The 22,581-nt window shown below is 34.3% G+C and overlaps 1 protein-coding gene across 4 annotated transcripts in view; it reads right to left on the bottom strand.

Annotated features, from left to right (window-relative positions):
• The window catches only part of LOC124453248 (Bloom syndrome protein-like), a 38,444-nt gene extending 17,027 nt beyond the window's left edge, over nucleotides 1–21,417 (bottom strand). The window contains exons 1-13 of one of the 4 annotated variants that reach the window (XM_047004034.1): nucleotides 21,287–21,417; nucleotides 21,093–21,153; nucleotides 20,253–20,296; nucleotides 19,784–19,852; nucleotides 19,047–19,268; nucleotides 16,656–16,740; nucleotides 16,229–16,412; nucleotides 9,388–9,497; nucleotides 4,733–4,824; nucleotides 3,422–3,491; nucleotides 2,756–3,015; nucleotides 1,533–1,624; nucleotides 400–528 (exon numbers count right to left, since the gene is read on the bottom strand). In XM_047004034.1, the coding sequence (XP_046859990.1) occupies nucleotides 400–528; nucleotides 1,533–1,624; nucleotides 2,756–3,015; nucleotides 3,422–3,491; nucleotides 4,733–4,824; nucleotides 9,388–9,497; nucleotides 16,229–16,412; nucleotides 16,656–16,740; nucleotides 19,047–19,268; nucleotides 19,784–19,852; nucleotides 20,253–20,296; nucleotides 21,093–21,153; nucleotides 21,287–21,333 (1,465 nt within the window). In that variant the 5' untranslated portion in view covers nucleotides 21,334–21,417. Of the gene's footprint in view, nucleotides 1–399; nucleotides 529–1,532; nucleotides 1,625–2,755; nucleotides 3,016–3,421; nucleotides 3,492–4,732; nucleotides 4,825–9,387; nucleotides 9,498–16,228; nucleotides 16,413–16,655; nucleotides 16,741–19,046; nucleotides 19,269–19,783; nucleotides 19,853–20,252; nucleotides 20,297–21,092; nucleotides 21,163–21,286 lie in introns of all 4 variants that reach the window. The other 3 variants (XM_047004025.1, XM_047004046.1, XM_047004040.1) reach the window with 3 other exon arrangements.
• Between the last annotated feature and the right edge of the window lie 1,164 nt (nucleotides 21,418–22,581).

Below are 22,581 nucleotides of genomic sequence, written 5' to 3'. Positions count from 1 at the left end.
CAAAAACTAGTTTCGCAAACAAGACAAACAATAAATGCCGTTAAGTTTGAATCACGACTTTCAATCAGATTGAATATAATCTCAATACTTATACTTATGACTGGTGTAATAAACAAATACCATCATGGTATGTTCGCGGCTACGGTTTCTAACAACTGCAGAGAACATCATGTGTGAAATGGAAAGAAAAACGCGAGCCGAGCTGTACGTATAATAAATACCAATTCAGCAGCAAATTTTTAAATACCAGAATAATGACTCAAGTTTCAGTAATTGATTTTTCAGTTCCCCGTCTCCAATGCCGGCCAAACAGAATCATCCAGCATTATTTTCAGTGGTTGTTTCATTGTTCGATCTATTTATTCACTCAATAAACATTTAAAAACATTGCAGGCTTACTTCTGTATCCATCGTCAGGGAGAGAATTCCCTTTCCCTTCCACGGTGTCACTAACTTTTGTGCCTGCACAGGAGGATGGCAGAGGCAATCTAGGATATGGCGTTGATGGGTTTGTTGTTGAGATGAGCCCTAAATAATGAAATGATTTGGAAATGGAAATGGTCGTTAAGCGCTAATAGCAACTTTGAAATACTTTTTGAACAACTGAGTAAAATTCATTAGGTTTGTTTGCTGTCATAATAGACTTTCGTGACCAACGTATAACTCATTACGATCAACGAATGTGACAAGTTAAATGTAATATGTGAACACTCCATGTTGATCGCTTCTATATAAAGGAAAAGTGAAAGTAGTACAAAGAAAGCCCCTTTTTTACTCCCAAAATATAACAATATTTTTGCATTAAAACAATGGAAAAACAATAAACGGAATTTACTTTCTGAAGAAATTAATAATAACATTGCTGAAACTTTGGAGTAGCACCCGTATTCTAAAACCTCACTCACACTCACACACAATGAGCGAATGTTTTGAAATAACCTCATCAGAGTCGTAGCTATAGCTTGGGGGTGGGGGTGTCTATTCATTTATTCAGAAATCCTACTGATTTCTTACAAACGTGATTTGTCTCACTAGCTAAGGCAATTTATCTCATAATTATATGAAGACAGAAATTTTACTCTACTGATTGCTTACACTTCAAATATTCTATCAAAAAATCTTGCCATTGATAAGAAATGATACTTCCATTGTTTAAAGAGAGTGCAATTTTTATGTCCGCTGGGTAATTATGAGTGAGCTTTCGAAATACAGGCATAAAGATCGGGTAGCTTCGCCAGTGGGTGAGGGCATATTTTCTTCAAATCATCATGCAATTCAAAACAAAAGTTAGTCACAGACACGCAGTAACGACGCCAGAAATTTTCAGGCGGGTGCAATATAAAAATGTGGAAACAGACACTGAATTTAATTACTGCGTTCTTAGGTCACAGGGGGACGACACAGTAAACTTTCAAGGGGACCTTCTCCTGTCCCTCATCGATGCCAAGAAGACATTCTGGCTACGAGACTTACATAAAAGAGAGGCGTGTCGGGAAATGAAAATCAATTTGTTCTAATGACACTGAAATTACCGCTTTTTTTCGCCATATGGCTTTGTTTCTCGGTGTTGGATGAATTCGTCATCATCACAAAAAGTCGTCTCTTCTCCGCTTTCAATCGATTCCTAGAAAAGAAGAATATAAATATAACTTATTAGAGTTTCTTCGATACGTTCGTAAACCAAAACCTAATATTCTATTATTTTGTAAATTACTAACGTGTTACCATGAAATATAAAATCAAGGATGGTTTATTCATAAAATTCAATTACGTAATGATAAAATAACAACAACAAAACGCGTACGTTTATTGTATGTAGCTGACATTAGAGTGTGCAAACCGAACTGAGCTGAATCAATTAAGTCAATCAAAGAGAATTTGCAAATCAATTATAAATACATGTTAAAGACAAATTAAAGAATTTGTTCAAAATTTCTTTTTTTCGCTTTATTGTATTTCTATAAAAGAGCTGAAAGATGTTTTTTCTGTTTGCATTGCCTTATCGGGCTCCCACCGATCTGATCTGGTCTCGCGTTCTCCCAAAGGTCTCTTCGATTGGCATAACCTTGTGCAAACAATAAACATCTGTTGTTTCTTAATTTTTAAATGATTTTTAACAGACTTTCAGTGGCGTAGCCCAGAGCCCTACATACGAAAGAGTTGGGACACTGGAAGTAAAATTGCTAAGCTTCAGCCATTTTTGTACAAACGCCAGCAAATATACAGCATTAAATGGTGGAAAGCCAAATTTTCTGTTGTGTTTTCTTATTCAAGAAAAGACAGTGATCGCTATCTTTAAAATTCAGTTGTTTATATAGATGTTATGATAGAAAAGAATATATTTAATGCATTGGATATAATTTATAGGCTTTTAATACTGTTTTGCCACAAGTAGATTTCTATTCATCATCGCTTTGATTGGCACTATTAAAACGCAACATAAAATCATTTTAAATATATTTATCTTGTATACGAAATGAAGAAAATAATACGTCTCCCAACTCTTATATCAATATAGGCCTCTGGCGAAGCAACCGCAAATTTCTTTATGCTACGTAAATTTTTCATCATTAGCATTATATTCATTTCTTATTGTTTTTACAGCGAGTGAACAAGTGATGAAAAATTTCCATAGCATGAACAAACTTGCAGGCTGGCTAAACCACGGTGGATTTTGCCCTTCCCCCTTATTTATTACCGAGCCATGAAAACATGACGAAATAACAGCCAAAATTCATAAGAAAATAACGAAAACCTTTCGACTTGTTTTTTCTTGTATAAATCATATTTATCACGTCCCAAAACATTTTCCATCAAATCATCATCAAGAGATTTTAATATGTCAGCGATTTCTTCCAGAACAGACACGTAATCATTCGAAAATTTGACAAGCTTCGATTGGACATCATTTAAAGAATTCATCGAAGAACTGCTTTCACTCGGAGTGAATTCAGGAAAGCTTAAAGGGTCGTCGTTTGAAGTGGATTGTGACGCATCTTCAACAAGGATTTTCTTCTTAAGAAAAGACGTCTCTCATAAGGAACATGCAAATATAAGTACTTCAACTATTTGTAAAAGTGTTTTAGTTTGCAAAAGTTTCTTCACCAGTTCACACTCGCGATGAAGACATTTTATACACGTATAACATCAGTTCGCATTCAGAATGCTGACATTTTACTATAGTATACAAAAGCTAGAATTTTAAACTTCAGTTCACATTTTTGGGGAATATGTTGGACTGGAACACAAAAAATAGAAATTAAACATCAGTTTAACTTTTAAAGCAAGACGTTGACTAAGCGATATATAAAGATTTGAAATAACTTTTCCTGGTGCAAAAACTAGACCGGCATATAAGAAATCATAAACAACATAAGATCTCAGTGGTGAGCACAACCTAAAACGAAATTTAAATACATGCCTTCAAATGATGAAACGATTTTGCTTTCGCGTTTTTCAACAGGAGATCGTCATTTTCTATTAATGGCACACTAAACAATATCAAAAAGAAGTAGAATACTTTAGCACCACAGAAGTAATGTAAAACAGATTTGTAAAAAATGTAATTAAATGTTTTTATTCTTTCAATGAATACTTGCATGGCACTATAAATTTTCATAAATACGGAGCGGACAACGCATAAAGTTACTACATTTTATAATGCAAACCATTTGTTTTATTTTTAAGATGTCTATCTTTATTTGCAATCGTAGTCAAATTCATGATGCATTGTGCATTGTACATGGAAGTTACATTCATGATAAATTAAATATAAGTAATTTACCGGCTAGGAGGTCCGGATAGAAAAATATTTTTGAGAACGAGGGGAAACATTTTTCCATCCAGACCGACCTAAACAGTAAATAACGTATTTATTTTTTCTTACATTAGACAACAATCGTATTAGATTTCTTTGACAAATTCAACAATGGCGAAGTCACTGGAAATTTTCTCCCCACAAAAATTTTTATCCCTATCGGGCCAAATTACCTAGGAAACTTGTCCTCCTCCGGGTCACATTTCCTAAAAAATATGTCCCTCCGATCGTAAATTTCTTCCCTCTCATTCGAAAGAAGTTATGAAAAACTAAAGTAAAAATTATAAACTATAGTAAAAAATATAAAATTTATTTTAAATAATTGAGTAAATATTTACTAAAGCGGTTTAGTTCCTTTCTGAGTCATTAGAGAGTTTTAGTTTGGCGTCAACTACAAAAGGCAAACCGCAAAAAGTCACGTGATCATAGCTTTGCAGTTTGCGGTTCAGGTTTTAACGTCAAGAGGCTCTTCTTGCGATGGGGATGTACCGCAATACAAAAAAGTGATGTTTATTGCTCAATGCTATATTTTTAGGTGAGCATCCATCATGAACATGCCTTTTTATTGACAAAATTTTAACCAAAAATGAAATTTAGCTCATGACAATGCAAATTGCATAAAACAAAAGCACCACCCCCACCTACATTCAAATATTTCCGAAACGGTAAACCTCAACGGTAGCGGGTAGTTGGTCAAATATACAGAGGAATCCGGACCACGATAAAGATATCGTAAAAAACCGCACGCTGTTGCAGCCAATCAGATGGCAGGAAAGGTTTTGTAAAAAAACAAAAAAAGTAAAAATGTTGGATAGCCATGACAAATGTATTCACTGTTCTCTATGGTACAACAGCATACACACATAGAGGTAGAGTGGGATACCCAATTTAGTAAGTCCTTTTTAAAGAACCTACCTACTGCAATCATCAAATGTCGCTACGGTTGAACGTTTAGGCGAAAGATATACTGGAGATCCTGGACTTGGAACATTAAAGTCACACTCAGCCTAAAAATGAAATATTATCTAGGATTTAACTTCAACTCACAAAGATACACAAGACTGCCATGCAAAGCAGTAGAAACAAGAAAGTGGTCAAAACATATTCAATACAAGAGAGGGTCTGAGAAGTTTGTTGGATTTGAATAAATTTTATGATGTATGTCGGGTCTTGGTCATTGAGTTCTATAATAACTGGAGCGGCTATCTCAAGCGCAGCTTTAATTAGCGGTTGACGCCAAAAAATGGAGGATTTGTTACATTACCGCTGAGAATTACCGAAATTGACTGCTTTTCCGAAAATCTCACTAGCTCTCTCTCCCCCTTGAGAAAGAATGAGGAAAAAGTATATGTGTTTTTCGCATATTTGGCAAGCAATTTTAAGATGAAAATCACAGTAAAAACATATATTTCATAAAAGCGAGTCTACTGTGGTTGCCAGTTTTCGGCTTCTACGACGGATGCCTTTTTTTAACTATTGACGAACGATCTTTTTGTTGGCCACATATGAATGCAGATGTGCTCGTCGTAACTGTCGTTTAATGATTGGCTCGATCAAAGTTTGTAGTCTAAACGAAACAAAATATATCAAATTTTATCTCAACGGATCACGAGAGAAATGTTAGCTCATTTATTCTCATTTATTTTTGCTTTCTTTCATGTGATGGCCTTTTCGCAACAATTGTAGGATTTGTTTTGTACATGCATATCGCGTTTCGTAAATGAATAATGAAAAAAATATATTGTATACAAATCATGAGAACCCTTGAGATTTTGTGGTCTTCTGAACTGCATCAAATACTTGTCAAGTCGTAGCATATTTGATTTCGTAGTAATGTTTGTGAAATGGCAAAAATGCAAATAATTAAAACACTTAAATTACAATAGTGTTTATAATACTTGAATACATAAATACACAATTGTGAATTTAATACTTCTCTTCTCTTTCTCTTTTTTATGTGTTAGCCATGTGAGTTCAAAATTTGATTGACTAATACAGCTTTCACCTCAATAATAAATTTTATACCCATACTTAATACCAGTAATCATTTACTTTTGTTTGTATTCAGCCTAATAATTTTGCAGTTAGACTCTGTCTGGTCAATAACATCTTCCAATTGTCTTCAGATAGTGATCTATGAAATAGTGTTGGTACTGGTATTGCAGCATATTCCAGATACATTTTGCTATCCGATCATGTCTTCATGTTGTCAGCAAATTGATTAGAACAAACTCTGCTCTGCTTTATGGGTACTCTTTGGGGGTGATCGTTTCTTCATAGTATCTGCCCACTGAGTAAAAAGAGCAGAATCCTTTTTTCGCGTCAGGGAAACTATTTTGCAAACAGACTTACGGTTTCACACATTAACAAATAAGTGGAAAAGTATGTTGATATCTAAACACAAAAATAGGAAAACATCAACGGATTTTATCGCTCAGGCTTCAAGTTCAATTGCTTTCCAATTTTTGATGAACAAACAAAACAAATATCTCACCTGTGAAAGCGACATGTTCCTTTTTGTGGACATTACGATATTCAACAATTGAACGATTGAAGTGTTTGTATTTTAAAAGAAATGTCAAAGAAAGATATCGTGTTTGTTTTTGAAAAATGCTGTATAATTAGCTATAGACATCAGGGGGAGGTCGAGAATATAATTTTTCTGCAAAGCGATCGTTTCAGCGGAAATAGGTCTATTGGCCGCCATTTTTTTGGCGTCAGGTCCCAGTCCACATAGCCGCTCCAGTTATTATAGAACTCAATGGTCTTGGTACGAACAGAAATGTGATTCTAATTGTGACGTGACTTCTATTTTGCAAATTAATCATCGAATGAAATTTCCTAGATAAGGTATTGCGATTTCCAACCATTGAGTTCTATAATAACTGGAGCGGCTAACTGTACTGGGACGAGGAAGCCAAAAAAATTGCGCCAACGGACGTATTTCCGCTGAAATGATCGCTTTGCAGAAAAAATTATACTCGACCTCCCCTTGGTGTCTATAGTAAATTATAAAGAATTTTTCAAAAACAAACACGATATCACAGAATATGGATATCGTTAGTTCCATATTCTGTGACGATATCTTGTGATCATATTTTGGCATTTCATTTATAATGCCAACACTTCAAACGGTTGGATGTCGTAGTTTCTACAAAAAGTAACATATCGCTTATCACAGGTGAGATAGTTGCTTGTTTTGTTAGTCCGTCGACGATTGAAAAGCAATTATACATGCACTTGAAAAGCCATAAAATACACATTAAACATCGTATTTTTTAAGACTGACTTGAACGCCAAATATAGTGATGTTTTCCTGTTTTTGTTTATAAAATTCTGCATACTTTTCTGTCATTTGTTAATGCATGAAATCGTAAATTTACCCATCTATTTGCAAAATAGTTTCCCTAAAGCAAAAAAGACCCTGCACATTTTGCTCTGTAAGTAAGTATCAAAAAGAAATGATCAACCCAAACAGTACCCATGATTTGGAGCAGAGCTTGTTATGTTCTATTGCTGACAACATGCAGGAAGATCAAGAATGACTGGAAGATGTTATTGACCAGGCAGTCTTAAAAAAATGATAATGCTGTAAAGGTAATTGATTTATTATCTTCCTATCCAGAGTTATTTAATTTGATCATGGTCAATTTCTATGGATGGAGACAATGGATTCACTAATGGTGCCTTGAATGCTTTGAAGTTAAAGCTCATGAACCAAAAAAGATGGCAAGAAGGTTGTGCGTGTTTGATGCTTAATTAAATGTCAATTCACAACATATAAAATGGGAAGGCCATAAAGTTTGTGTCTATGTAAACATTTGTACTGAGATTGATGATGACTCGATGCAGATGTGAAGCTTCAAACTGCATAAGCCATAGGGTTTTATGTAACTTAATGTTTAAATCATGTCATATCTTTATTAAAACATTTTAGTTGAGTGTTGTTTGAATGTTACTAATATCTAATGCACTATACTGAAGCATTAAAGATTCAGTGATGAAACCTTTAAAGATACTGTACTGTATATTTCTTCATTATTACAGTTTTCACTTTAAGAAACAATTTGAGCTTATTTACATATTAGAGTACAGAATGGAGATTTATCATAAGCAATAATTGCTGCTTTTTAAAGAAAAGTTTCTTCACTTTTCAAATCGTTTTACAATTTTTGCTTCTTATTTCTTTTCATGAGATTGATGATATATGGTTAATATAATCCAATAACTTTAAAATTTCTAAAAAGCTTTTAAGCTTCTAGCACAAAAGTACACTAAAGGTATTTAATTCATTTGGTTATATTGCCTTGCTATGACATATCTACTTGCACTTCATCATTCTTGTATGAACAAAACACCAGATGTGGATACTCAGAGAACAAAATGCACTACCAACTGCTTATGAAATTTATTATTGAGGTGAAAGCTGTGTTGATCATTCAAATTGTGCACTTATATTGCAAATATAGGGAAAACAAAACAAAGTGAAAAAGAAGGGTAGAAGTATTAAAACTACAAATGAATTATAAACACCACTGGAAGCATAAGTGTTTTGATGATTATTTGCATTTTGCCCAATTCATATATCAATACAACAAAATCAAAATGTGCTACAACTTTACAAGTATTTGATGCAGTTGCACTTCAAAACATCACAAAAAGGTTACATAAAGTAATTCTATACAATATTGTTGTTTTCATTTACCAAACCTATGCAGACTTGAGTCTTTTTGAAATTTAATATGAAACTCAATTACAGAAAATCCGTAAATATCTAGAGATTTAATATTTACTTTTTTAGAGAAACAAGAAAAAATCCTACAATTGTGGCGAAAAAAGCCATTGCCCATTGCATGAAAAGAAGCAAAATAGCAATGATAACAAATAAGCTAACTTCTCTCTTGTGAACCGTGGAGATGAACTATGATATACTTTTTTGTATAGACTAAAGAGTTTAATCGATCAAACAAGTTTGACGCTGGTAAGAAAACGACGCACATCTGTATTCACACATGTAGCCGATATATAGCTCTTTCGTCGATAGTTATAAATGCATCCTCGTAGGAGAAGATAACTGACAACCACAGTTGACTCGCTGTTATAAATTTAAGGCTTTACCTTGATTTTCATCAAGAAATTGCTTGGCGAATCCTAAATACACACATACATTTTCCTCATCTTTCCTCGGAGGGATTGGGAATTGTAAAATTTTCGGAAAAGCGGTTAATTTCGGCAAAGGACGAAATCCGCCATTTTTGGCGTCATCATATATCTGAGGCCGCGCTTGAGATAGCCGCTCCAGTTATAATAGAACTCAATGTTTCCAATAGTTAGTAAAACTTAATCCATTAAACAAAAGGCACGTGAAATTGCGAGTGCGCATTTCTGCATAAAACAAGACTTAACAAAGTTAACAAATACTCGTTTCTAGTGACTTACAAAGATATTTAAAACAGCATTGGTTAACGCCAGTTATACAAAATAATGATTTTCATAATAATGTCATTAAACTTCATTAACCATAATTCATCAACGTAGACATCATTTATGTAAGTTTCAAAACCACTTACCTGCACGTGCTCACAAGGTAACTCATCAATTTCTCCTTCGTCGCTGCACATTCCGTCATTGCTTTCACATGAAGCAAAAAAGAGCTCATCATCACAGTTAAAGAGATTTCCTATAATGTTTTTCAAATAAATTACAAACGATTTTAATAAAACGGAGTATCACAAATTTCTAAACTAGCTTTCGCCACAAGAGAAATACCATTGCAACACAAAATTAAAACATAGCTACAAATTGCGAATGACGCTGTATAAAAGTTGTAATCAGCAAAATCATGTCATTTCGTTTCGTCTATAAGTAAATTTACGCGAAATGATGATCACCAGCATAAGAAGACTTATTTCTTCAAATAACTATTCTCTTCGAATTGATATCTACATTGATTTATCCAAAGATCTTACACATAGCTACGTATGCTTACAAACGTTTCCCATACGAAAACTATTATTAAAGGCATTGAAAACGGTTTTAAAGTCATTTTAATTTTCTTCAGATGCTCGAAGACTTGATTGTCCTTGTGTATCACGTTGCGCTGCGCACGTTTTGGTTTTTTTTTAACTAAAGTCTTAAATATGTTAGCAGAAAATAACGAAAAACATTCAGAGTGTGCCAACTTTCTAGAAACATTCTAAGTTATGGAATTTGCATCAAAATCCAAACATTAGCAATGTTCAAATCTACTACATAATTTGTTTCTTTGGGGTGAACAGCTATATATTGCTTGTTTTATCACCTATCGCTATGCAATGTCTGTGTTCTTTTATACATGTTGTTAAATATCTATCAGTTTGTCAAATGTACGTTGCTGAATATTTGGCACATTTAACTTCGTACACCACTTCTATCGTCTGTTGGATCCTTAAATCATGTCAAGGCAGTACACAAGGTGCTTGTGGGTTTGTGTGCGACTCAGATGTTGTATGTTTAAAGGATGTTGTATGTTTGAAGAATGTTGTATGTTTGAAGGATGTTGTATGTTTGAAGGATGTTGTATGTTTGAAGGATGTTGTGTGTTTGAAGGATGTTGTATGTTTGAAGGATGTTGTATGTTTGAAGGATGTTGTGTGTTTGAAGGATGTTGTATGTTTGAAGGATGTTGTATGTTTGAAGGATGTTGTGTGTTTGAAGGATGTTGTATGTTTGAAGGATGTTGTATGTTTGAAGGATGTAGTGTGTTTGAAGGATGTTGTATGTTTGAAGGATGTTGTGTGTTTGAAGGATGTTGTGTGTTTCTTGCAACTTTCTAGGATTTATGATGGTACTGTTTTTGTTTTCTTCTTTTATTCCCGGTGGTCGTGTGCTAGCAATGACTGGTTGGCGAGTTTTCTTAGCAAACTTTTCACAAATATGCTCTTCTTGTTGTAGTTATTGAAAACTTGTTTCAGGCAAGATATAACCAATGATTGAAGGATTCTTTTGAGCAGCTAAAAAATCTGGCTCTTTCCAACAAAGTTGTTACAGTTTTGGATTTATGCAGAAAGGGTTATACGATGAATTGTCCAGTAGGCGGTTTATTTTTGTTGTTTTCAATAAACACTTGATTTCACTATAAGGAATCAGAACTGTAAGAAAGACATATTAAATATACGAAAGTTTGAATTATTGAATGCTAAAAGAGAAAAGTACATATGCAAATTATGTAGATGAACTGAGTAAAAAACATCAAAGCCATTTACAAAATAAACACAATGAAACGCGTGCGCTGATTGGTCTATAGAGCTGAGTTTGCATTAGCCAAAGACGTAATTATGGTCTGACTCAAACTTTTTATTAATTCTTAACACTCTTTCAAGATAATGAAAGTACTTTCCAATGACTCATAGTGCAGCAATAGTTTCGGATGATGATGGCGTCCATCGAGACAAAAAGATAATTCTGAATTATCTTTTCTACGGGAAAGCTGATTTTAGACTTATTTATGGTCTCTCTATGCATACTATATACAACACTGATAAAGTCTATGTATTCACTAATATTGTCAATCAAGCAAGTTCACCAAACTCGCCAAATATCTTCATATAATCAATGGCTGATGCAATAACATTGTGTCAAATTAGGGAGACATTTTTGGTCCCTTATAGGGTAATGTGAAGATAGATGCTGCAATAACATGGGGGCAAAAATTGAGTGATGTTGAACTTTGAAGTTATTAACTTTTTTATCATAGATGCATTTCATCTATTTTTTAATTTTTCTAATAGGGAAAATCTCGGAACCCACCCTACATAGACATACCCACCCCTAGTTTATAACCCACCCTAGAAATTCAAAATTTTTCGACCCACCCTAGAAGGCATTTTTGAAAATTTCAAGACCCCCTAAATTTAGGGGGGGTAGAAACTGTGATTCACTAGATCATTTAAAGAAACAAATCTCCCACACCGGATTCATAATGAAGTAGAAAAAGATGGTAAACTTCCCTTTCTTGATTGTATTATAGTAAGGAATGGCAAAAACTAAGCAATTGAAAACAACTCACACAGACCGCCTTCTAGACTGCCTTCGTAGTTCAAAATATTCCTCCAATCGAGCTACGTCGCTATATATCTTCTAAAAGAGAGTTTTCAGTAAGAAAAACTTTTTTATAGTTAATAAAATTAAATCGACCGACCAATTAAGCTACAATATGAGCACCATAACATTACCTTACATCAAATCTACATCCCTAAAGACTTGACAGAATTCTTTAACATACAACATTCGAGTTGCATATATAATGGAATGTTTCACAATTCAAGTCTCGACAATATATAGGATACCATAAAACCGAAACAGGAATAGGAGCGCCGAATATCCAGCAACGTACGCACATTTGACAAATTGGTTGGAATTCAACAACACGTAACAAAGAACACAAACAATATACAGCGTTAGATGAAAATAAGCAATATAACCGTTTTACCACAAAGCAAAAAGTCATGTAGTAGATTTGAACAATACAATAATTCCTTCATTTGCTTGGATTATGATGTAAATAACACAAGTACAAAGTTTCTATAGGTTGGCACACAAAATTAAGTTTTAAAGAATATATGCATGCCATGATTTTTACAAACATTTTTAAGACTTTTAATAAAAGAAAAACGGAAAGGCAAGAACAATCACATCTTCGTGAATCTGACAAAAATTAAAATAATTTCATAACGATCTTCAACCATCTGTTTTTGATGATGGTTTTCGTACATAGGAAACCATAACTGTTTAATCGTCCTACATATTTAAAATTGTGGAAGATCTTTAAAGGATTCCCAAATAAGCGTCGGGCAATGGTCATTGACCAGCCATGTTCATGGATTGGACGGACCAAATCTTGATATGGAGAATGCATGTAGGTTTAAGAAATATAATATCTATTCTTAGAGAACTCATAATTGCATTAATTAATAATAAAATATCAACAGCATTAATTATAAGGGCCGCTTGATCGCCAACGTCAAGCCATCTCATGATAACTTTATTTACCCACGCCTGTATCGTCAGCAAAAGCTGGTTTCCACGATAGACGTGTAAAATGTAAAATACAGAAATTTGCAGGTGTAACTGAAACATAGGATGATGTACATACTAAAACTATAAAAGATTGACATACAAGACTTGAAGAGCAGATATTTAAAAACTTAGAACGATATTTACAACCGACGAGTAGCGATTTTTTTCAAAAGAGAAACGCGCTTTACAATCTCAAGTTAGTGGGCAAAGAGTTCCATAGGGCAGCTCCATCAAACATTAAACTTTTTATCACATTATTAGTACGGGATCTAGGCAAACGAATTAAGTTGCGTCTCCCACGAAGATTATAGTTTAAAAGTTCATTTTTGAAAGAAAATAAGCCTCGGAGGCGATTTGGTCCCGTGTTATTTAGCGTTTTGAACTTCATTTTTGTTTTCCTATTAAACCATTGTTCTTTTAAAAGTTCAAAAGTAATTAAGGCAGTTTCTTGACTACATTCATTAGACAAATTTGCTATTAAACGTGCTGCTCTATTTTGAAGTTTTTGTAAACGTTCAGATTGAGTTGTTCACTTCAAAATATCCTTAATTTTCGGACATGGAAACTTTCTACAGGAGCTGAATCTCGTTTCAACAGAAGCCAGAACTTTTTATAAGAAGCAGTAGTTTTTTTAGTAGGAGCCAAACTATATTAGCAGGTGTGTGCCGGAGTTTTCTTATCTGGAGCCGGAACCGAAGGTAAACCCCCCGAAGTTTTCACAGCAATATATGCTTGTCACTAAAGCCTTAAATCGTTTTATTGATCGCAAATACTATGGTGAATGGCAAAGTAATAAGTTAATAGTTCTTAACAGAACTGTTTTAAGCACAGAACACTAATCCCATAGTTCTAGCAGAACTGTTTTGAAACAAAAATACCAGATGTATTTTGGCAGACTACTCCTCAGGAGTCAACGTCTGCTAAATGAAAATTTAAAATCTATCGATATTTATAACGTCAAGAAAGAGTCGTCATCTCCAAAAGGAGAGATGACGCTCAAAACAAGGATAAATTAAAACCATAATCCTTTTATCGGCAGAGGATGGGATTAGTTAACTTAATTAAAACATATTCCATGACGCGTAACTGAAACAATGAAAGGCATTTCTTAATGATTCTAATATTGTCGTCTGAATCAGAATAAGCACAATGAGAGTTACTCAAGACATGTTTCCATATCATGGAGTCACATGAAACTAACTTATTTTTCTTACAATCAGGTTTTGGTTGTTTTAAGGGAACCGTTCTATTTCTTATTGAAGTTGGTACATGCTGTTTGATCTTATCACTTAACCATTGAGATGTTCTACCTACATAGCGAGCATCACACTCACATTTATATTCATAAACCGCATTGCTTCAAAGTCCGCCGGTAGAGATTCTTTGTGGGTAGTAGAATAGCTTTTTTCGAAAATATAATGATAACGTTCCTCGCGAAAAACAAATTCTCCTTAATATTCTTAGTTTCCCACTCAATATCATTAGAAACCTTACAAATCCATGGAAGTTCGATCAAAACAGGGCACTTAGTTGGTCCAAAAAGCCTATCTCGCTCATTTTTTTTGTGGATGAGAAAAGTTTATCGCGCACTTTTTTCCGGATTTCCATTTAAAAGAAATATCTTTTTCATTGAGGTGAGATCACATGCAATGAGCTCCTTTAATGATAGTCTAAACGTTCGCTTTATCAAACACTTTACTAAAGAAATCTTTTCTCCTAGTGAAAAAAAAGAGTCAAAGCGTGTGTACAAACCCGTAAAAGTTTCCTTTCGATGACTGCTAGTAAGGCCCGTTTCAAAAGTCGCATTTTACATGAGTTGAATGCATTTAAAACAAACGAAAATTAGACAAAATTGCTCATTATATTCTGTTTTAAATGCAGTCGGCTCATGTAAAATGCGACGTTTGAAACAGGCCTTAGGAATTGACCGTTTCGTTTATGGACAAAAACATCTAAAAATGCTAACTGACTATTTGATTCTTGTTCAGACGTATCATTTAGCGAAGGGTGAAGAGAACAAAGTTTATGTCACAAAGTTTATTTTTTCTCGTTACGAAAAGGGAAAAGGTGTCGTCAACGTAAAGTTTCAACAACAGCACTTCTGGAGGCCCAGAAGAGGCAAAATCTTACACTCATAATAGCCTACGAAAACATTAGCAAGTACTGGTCCAAGAGGAGAACCTATAGCCACCCCATAACTTTGTTTGTACATAATATCATTAAAACTAAACTCAACTCCCTAGTGGCCGCTAACAGTAGTTCTCTAAAGCACATGTGTGCCTGTACCATGTGCGCGTACCATGGTACAGCCATGTCCGAGTGAAAAAGATTGTCAACACAGATTTCGATGGTTTCTTCTAAGGGCACATTTGTAAAAAGACTGGTTACATCAAAAGAGCCCAATGTCAGATTAGGATGAGTAGAAAGATCTAGTTGTTTAAATTGATTAAAAAAAGTAAATGAGTCTTTTAAAGCGTGTATTGAGAACTTCTCTAAAACAGGTGAAAGTACAACTGACAGTTGTTTAGTTAACTCATAATGAACTGTGTTAATTATGACAAGAATTAGTCGCAGTGGAGCGCCCTCTTTGTGGATTTTAGGCAATCCATACATACGTGGTCTCTCTGCACCGGTTGGGCGAACTAAATTATAAAAGTCTCACTGATTTGATTTGACTTTCTTAATTTTAAAAGAAGTATATGTAATCTGCTTTCTATTGAAGAAATTTTTTCGCAATCCGGCAATTTTCCAAGCGCGCAAAATTTTTTGCCGTCGTTTAAGATGTTTAGCATTTTGATATTATAGTCATCCATATCTAAAATCATTACACCAGAAGCTTTGTCTGGTTTGAAAATTATAATATCCATATTCTTCTTCTTCAAACAAGATAGCGCAATCATGTGTTCTTTCGTTAGAGAAAATTCTGTGAAATCAACAAGGCTTGACACTTCGCTCTTAAAGCCAGGCACTGCTTCGATATCACGTGGTTCTAACTTTTCTAACTGTGACCAAAACATTTCAAACACTGAAAATATGTCCTCTTTTTCAATTTACTGGGAATTCCAAACTTTGGACCTCTGGACAAAACATCTATTTTAACCGCAGAAAGTTGATATGATAAAAGATTTCTTAAAAGAAACTATTGGGTTAGTGTTGTGTACTTAAAACAGTTCTTGTAAGAAGAATTAACTTATTACTTTTGCAATTCACCATGGTATTTGCGATCTTTAAAACGATTTTCAGATTTATCACCACGACAAAGTCTCTATTTCATTATTTAATAAAGCCTATTTCATTATTTCATTATTTAATAAATTTCATTACTTAAACTTTCCAGACATTCGATCAACTTACCGTCGCAATATTCCTCATCATCATAAACAGCATCGTCTGCAACACTAGAGCAATCACGTTCTGAAATCTTTTGTCGTTTGATTTTATTGTTGCTTCTTTCGACTGTAAACTCAGACACAGAATCCGCGGCAAAAACCTGATTCAAATCACTGTACTGTCTCTTTAATGACGTGATGTTTTCCGTCTGAAAGCAGAAAAGCAAAACCAGTAAAATTTTGCACCTACTAAGTAAACGTTTATCGTTTATAAAAAGATGGAAGGAAAGAATTAGGGCAAACTTCAATTTCGTTCGAATAAAATATCGAAAAAGATAAAATTGTCAACTTGGAATTACAATTTACTGACGGCAAACGATATTTAGAAACTGTCCACATAAAACTAGTCTTCTGCTTACAGCATACATACACACATACATACACACACATACCTCTCTTACCACTTTCGAATGTAAGTCGGCGTTGGCTACATTGTTTGTCTGACGTTTTGACAAGGATGTCAGCAAGACATTATCCCTGTAATAAAAGTTGTGTATTAAAACCATTTCGTTAACATTTCAAACAGCTACATTGGAAAATACTGATATTCTAATAACAGTCAAGAGCTTCATAAAATATTTTAGAAGAAAGGAATTGGCATTTCAACACTGATGAGCCAACATTTGTATTGATTGTATTTCCGATTATTTCGCAGTAAAAAATCCAAATCATTCAAATGTTTCTATCAATGTTAAAATATAGGTGAGAGCTAAAGACTGCTGTAAACTTGTCATATTGTATTTATATGTGCAAGTTATACTACGTGGAAAACTATTAATTTTAAAAGAACGTAAATCATGCAAACATGAAGATTTTCCTACAGTCCTGTCAACTATTATACATTATTATACGAGTATTGAAATTTATGGGTAAAAAAACGGTGAAATAAAAGTCATATGCCTAACATATTCCAGCATCTGATTGGACATATGATTTTCTTCATTAGTGAAAAACGTCGTATCTGCAACCTACAAACAATTCATTTGATTCATTGTATATTTTGGTAAAATTAGGATGTTGTTTTGAAGTGTTTAATTGTGTTTATAACTTCCGCGATGACTTTCACTATAATCTAAAAATTCAACACTCGTATAATAAAAAGATTATGTATTTCATGGTTGGTTAATTTGGACGATTTTTACCATGCACTCGTTAAAAAGGATTGAAAAACACTTGTGCACTCGTTAACAAAAATCGTACGCACTCACCAACCATGAAGTAATCTATTTTTAGCACAAGAACAATTTACTTGTCTCGTGATAAAAAGTACTTGTCGATGTCTTAGAAAAGTGTAATTTCTACTTAAGTTTTCTATTAGATACTCACTACTTCACCAACACTACTTCACAAATGAAAACACGAAAATCAACATTAGGTAACTATAGAGAAATTCACTTAGTCAGTTTTGATATCAATTCAACTGAGAGTGGGGTATGTGCACATCCTCAAAACCTCTACAGCTCCTTAAAACTTTCGCCTACCCTTACCCAAAGAAGGGTGTGCACCACATAAAAGTAAAACATACAAAACATAAAACTATAATCTCAGAGAATAAGATTATACTTCATGTGACCCTCTACACTTTCTCTCAAAAATCTAGCGACGTCCACTTATTACCGTTCAAAGTGTTCCTCGCACTTGTTTACCGGTCAAGGTGGACTATATTCAGTGCATTACGCTCTGGCGCTTAAGATTAAGAAAGAAAAAGACATAATATCAAGCAAAATGACATTCCTTTGTTTCTATGACCATAATATAGGTAGAACCCGAGACTATACATAAAAAAATGATGATAAACACACAAAAGAGAGCTCAAAATAATTGCTTGCATCACAACACCCCACCTCCAGCACATCACCCTTTTCTCTCATTTTCAGTTTTCTTTGACGTTTTGTGATAGTAAATCTGTGACGTAATGCGTTAACTCTGAATTTTGGCTCTTGTACTTTAACTTATCTAGTTTTTCAGGTGGATTTTATTATTTTTTCAAGTTATATCAATAACTTTGCATAAACTTCTCTTGTCATATAAACTTACTGCTTCAATAAGGGTTAGGGTTTATTTGTATTCGATCAATGGCATAGTCAGGCCGCAAAGTTGGTCGTGCTATGATCATTAACATCATTCATTTCTTTATATCTCTATTGCATCTATGTGAGTGTACGCAGATATATTTACATAGCATGACCAAACTTGCGGGCTAGCGACGCCCCAGGTTTCAAGTTGCAATACCCATTAACGCATATGATAATTATTGTGCGTGTAATATCTCCATATATGAGCATGCACGGTGTTATTGGCATTGCTAGAAAATGTACGCTAGCACGGAAAATTAGCAATTCACAAAATTAGCTATCGAGAGGAATATTTTGTATCTCACAGGAAATTTTTCGAAAATATAGAGTAGATTCAAAATACAGTCGTATCGAAACGTACATAATATTGTAATTTTTTTCTGTATGCAATGCGTCACGGTTTGTTTTTAATAGTTAATAATGGGAAATTTTAAAAGGAAATATTGAATTTGACGCCAGGAAATGATATACTCCATCAAGGGCTGGTAATATGGCAGAAAAACCAACATAGTTTATTTTGCTCTAGGATTTTGCTCCTTCTTAGGTAAAATCATGCAATATCTCTTCTTAATATTAAACACAACTACGAGGGTGCTCAACTCAAGGAGCCCAAAGCTAACTGTATAGCATTGCTAGAGCATGCGCTATGATAGAATCTATTAGTAATGTATCCGTTACATTAATGGTTTTCAAATAGTTTATACTTACTTATCATCAGTCCTCAGCTTTGTCACTTTTTCATGAGGTAGAACGTTCCGTTTCGACTGTGTTAAATGTTTCGCTCCTTTTTTTTGTAAATTTTCGGGTTCTACGATACAGCCGTTTGATGTAAATATTTTGTCTGACTTAGCTTTGATGAAAAAATTTGATATTGAATTCTTGCAAGTCGTGCTTGAGCCACTCTGTTGCCAATCACCTTGCAGTGGCACACTACAAGTTGAGAAAATTGCTTTTCACACTTATTTGGTTTAGCGTCGTAGGTATGCGTAAATGAATGAACAGTTGGTCGCCTAACTGTCCAGTGTTGAATAACATATTGAGAAGAACGAAACACTTCAGTACTAACAAAAAAATGCTTATTACAATAAAAATTCTGTTCCACTTAGTGTTCGAAAAAATCTTGCAGATGTAAAAAAACAACTTTTCACAAGTTAACTGGTAGATTGATCATTATTGTGCAATGAGGACAAATTGCCGTACGTGTACGTAAGCAAAGCAATTAAAGTTTTGACAGAAGATGCAGCAAATTTCACAAGCACTGAGTTGGCAATTCATACTCCTACAATACCCCTAGAGTATTAGAAATGGAGCAATGGGTTTAAGCCATTAATAATCCTTAGGTACCCCTAAGGCATTGGACATAGAGCAATGTGTTTAAGCAATTCATACTCCCACAGTACCCATAGGACATGGGACATAGAACAAAGTCTTTAAGCAAACTGTACCTATCTTCTTCAAATAAGACAGCTTGTCTCTCCTTGTACTCGTTAAATATGCAGGGAAAACAATTTTTGCTAAAAACATAATCTCAGCCTTCTTAAGTTATGTAAGTATAAAATGAATCAATGAAACATAATCTAAATAAAATAACCATCTTTAACTCGATACTGGAGATAAAACAGAAGAAACAATAATTTAATGGTTTTTCACATTTACATCAAATCCACAATAAGACTACTAAGTGACCAGCTATGTGCATAGTAATGGCTCAATTAATATTGCAAGTGTTAATGACATCTTAAGGTAGTAATACTATAAGTTTACTTACTAGTGGGGTTAATAATAAAGCAGATATTATGAAAAGATGTAAGTTTCATGGTGAATATCTGAGCAGGTACATTTCAAGAGTAAATAAGCAAGCTAGCCATCACATTGTTATTCCATTGTGTCTATATATTACTTTGTAACACTTACTGTCCAGCATGTTTGTCTCCAAATCTTTGTTTTGATGAACTATTCTGCAATCAAAGTCAATTTAAATGGTTGTCAAATTTCTTATTTCAGTAGAAATAAGGATCTTTTAAAACAAAACCAAAAAAATATGAACTAATTTAGCAAACTTGAGAATGTGAAATCAGGCAACATTTACATTATTGTTCAAACAAATTTTATAGTTTTGTAAATTTTCATAGCGCAAACCATTGACAGGGAGATAATAGAGATAATCAAAAAAGTCAAGTGTAAGAATTCCCTACAATTTAAAATCAGACTTCCCAAACTGGATTACCATAAAAGCCCAATGGAATGGCTTCCAGGTTTTAATATTGTAGTGAGAGGAGGGCGCATAGCCAATCAGCAAATGTGTTTATGCTGTGTAAATTTTTCTTCACATTTCTATTGTTTTACAGTTAGTAAACACCAAAATATTATCATAGCATGAAGAAACTTGATGTCTAGCTATGCCACTAGAGAGGACAATGCTCGTGAAAATCAAGGTATTTCAATCTTCCCTGATGGGGCAAACCTTTCCCGGAATGGTAAAGAAATTATCTAAATTCAAACAAGCTGTTTGAATTTTTGGTGGGGTTTGAGAGCAAACAACATTTGTTTAGCACAGTGCACTTCTTAATGATAATTGGGTGATCCAAAAAAAATCCAGCAACAATTCATGAAGTGCATCTGAGTGAGAGCACTATGTCAATGCTAAAACGAACACCACGTGGAACAATAGTTTTGCAAAATGCAAATAAGACAAGCAATCATCTCATCTCAATTACACCAGGGCAAAAATCATCAAGTCAACAGATTTCTCACCTGACTAGAACTTGTAAATTCGACTGTAGTGTTGGCTTTTGTGTCGTAGAAGTGAAATTGTCTAAAAAAGCTAAGAAATATGTAGGACTGAGGGAAATTTTAGCGGATAAAAATATATAGTATGTTCAGTAGTATCCACGCGTCTTTTATGAAAGATATAAGTTAAGCAGCAAAGTTTGTATTATTTAGCTTACCTTTTCTTGCCAGGTCGAGGCTTGTTAAGAGAAAGCGATGCCTTCATTATAGACAGAGTGAAAATTCTCCATCACTCACTATAATAATGTGTATTTGTTTATGATGGGAAATGAGGCAGGGGTGAAGAGAACAGGGTTGCCAGGTTCCTGCGCATGCTCGAGGCCAAACACGGTAGAAAATGAGGCCAAATTTCAACAAAAGAGGCCAAATTTCTTGAACAACCAGCAACGCAGGATTTGTGCCCTCCCCCCTGTAAGCTTGACAAAAATCGTCAAACAAGAGTTTGGACAATCAGGAATCATGAATGAGGCTCGCAATAGGAAGTAAATTAAATAATAATGACATGCAAGTATAAAGTTATGACTGACAATAACTATATACACTGATACTGTTGACATCTGTTGAATGAAACAGGTAAACAAGGCTAGATGAAAACAACCAATACTGGAGTCAATATAAACTCTGAATGTCACTCGAGCATTCGCCTGGTTGTCTTGAAGTCCACGCAGCAATTTTCTCCAAACTGAAGCTTTGAGCGAATGCGAATTATGGCTTTCATCAACTCTTGTTTCATTCTGTTGCGCTGTTTAGTCTTGATTGATGCTAACAGAGAAAATGTCCTTCCACCACAGCATTGCTTACCGAAGCAGTGAGACAGTTCAAAGCATACGTTGCTAATTGCTTAAATGGCTTGTCTCCGAGAGAAGTTTGAAAGTCGACGATGCATGACCAAAATGCAGCCGCTGTATCTGGAATAGTTCCATCAAAGGTTGAATCTTCTTTCCAGTCACGGTGAACGATCTTCCGGTACTGCTCTTCGATCTCGTTGAATTTCTCATATCGTAGATCTGGAAGTGGCAGCTGACTTAAAGGAGCTCTGGTTGCTTCATCTAATACTTTTCTTGGATGAAGGACGCTTAATCCTTTGAATATGTTTTTGTGGCAGGTAGACGCATTTCAACTTGATTTAAAGCTTCGATAAGAAAATCTAAGCATCGTTTTTTCAAATCAAGAACTTTAGCTTGAGCAACAACCTTGTTCTTTTGAGAAGAGACATATTTTGTTGCTTCACACAAGAACTTCCACCAAAATCTACTTTTCAATGGCGAGTTGCTTGCCTTGTATGTCAAACGAAAACTCTTCCACGCAGAGACTTATGATGTATCCAATTCAGCGAACTATCTCTTCAGTAGTATAGTACATGGGGGTTCTAGCGCACTAAAAGTGCGCTATATCCCCATGTACTATACTATATAACCTGGGTAAAACTATCTTTATAACAGCTTAAAATAAG

The sequence above is a fragment of the Xenia sp. Carnegie-2017 genome, unplaced genomic scaffold (genome assembly GCF_021976095.1).
Source record: "Xenia sp. Carnegie-2017 unplaced genomic scaffold, XeniaSp_v1 HiC_scaffold_13, whole genome shotgun sequence".
Lineage (NCBI taxonomy): Eukaryota > Metazoa > Cnidaria > Anthozoa > Malacalcyonacea > Xeniidae > Xenia > Xenia sp. Carnegie-2017.
Note: the sequence above shows the minus strand (reverse complement) of the source record. Positions and strands in the feature narration are given on the sequence as shown.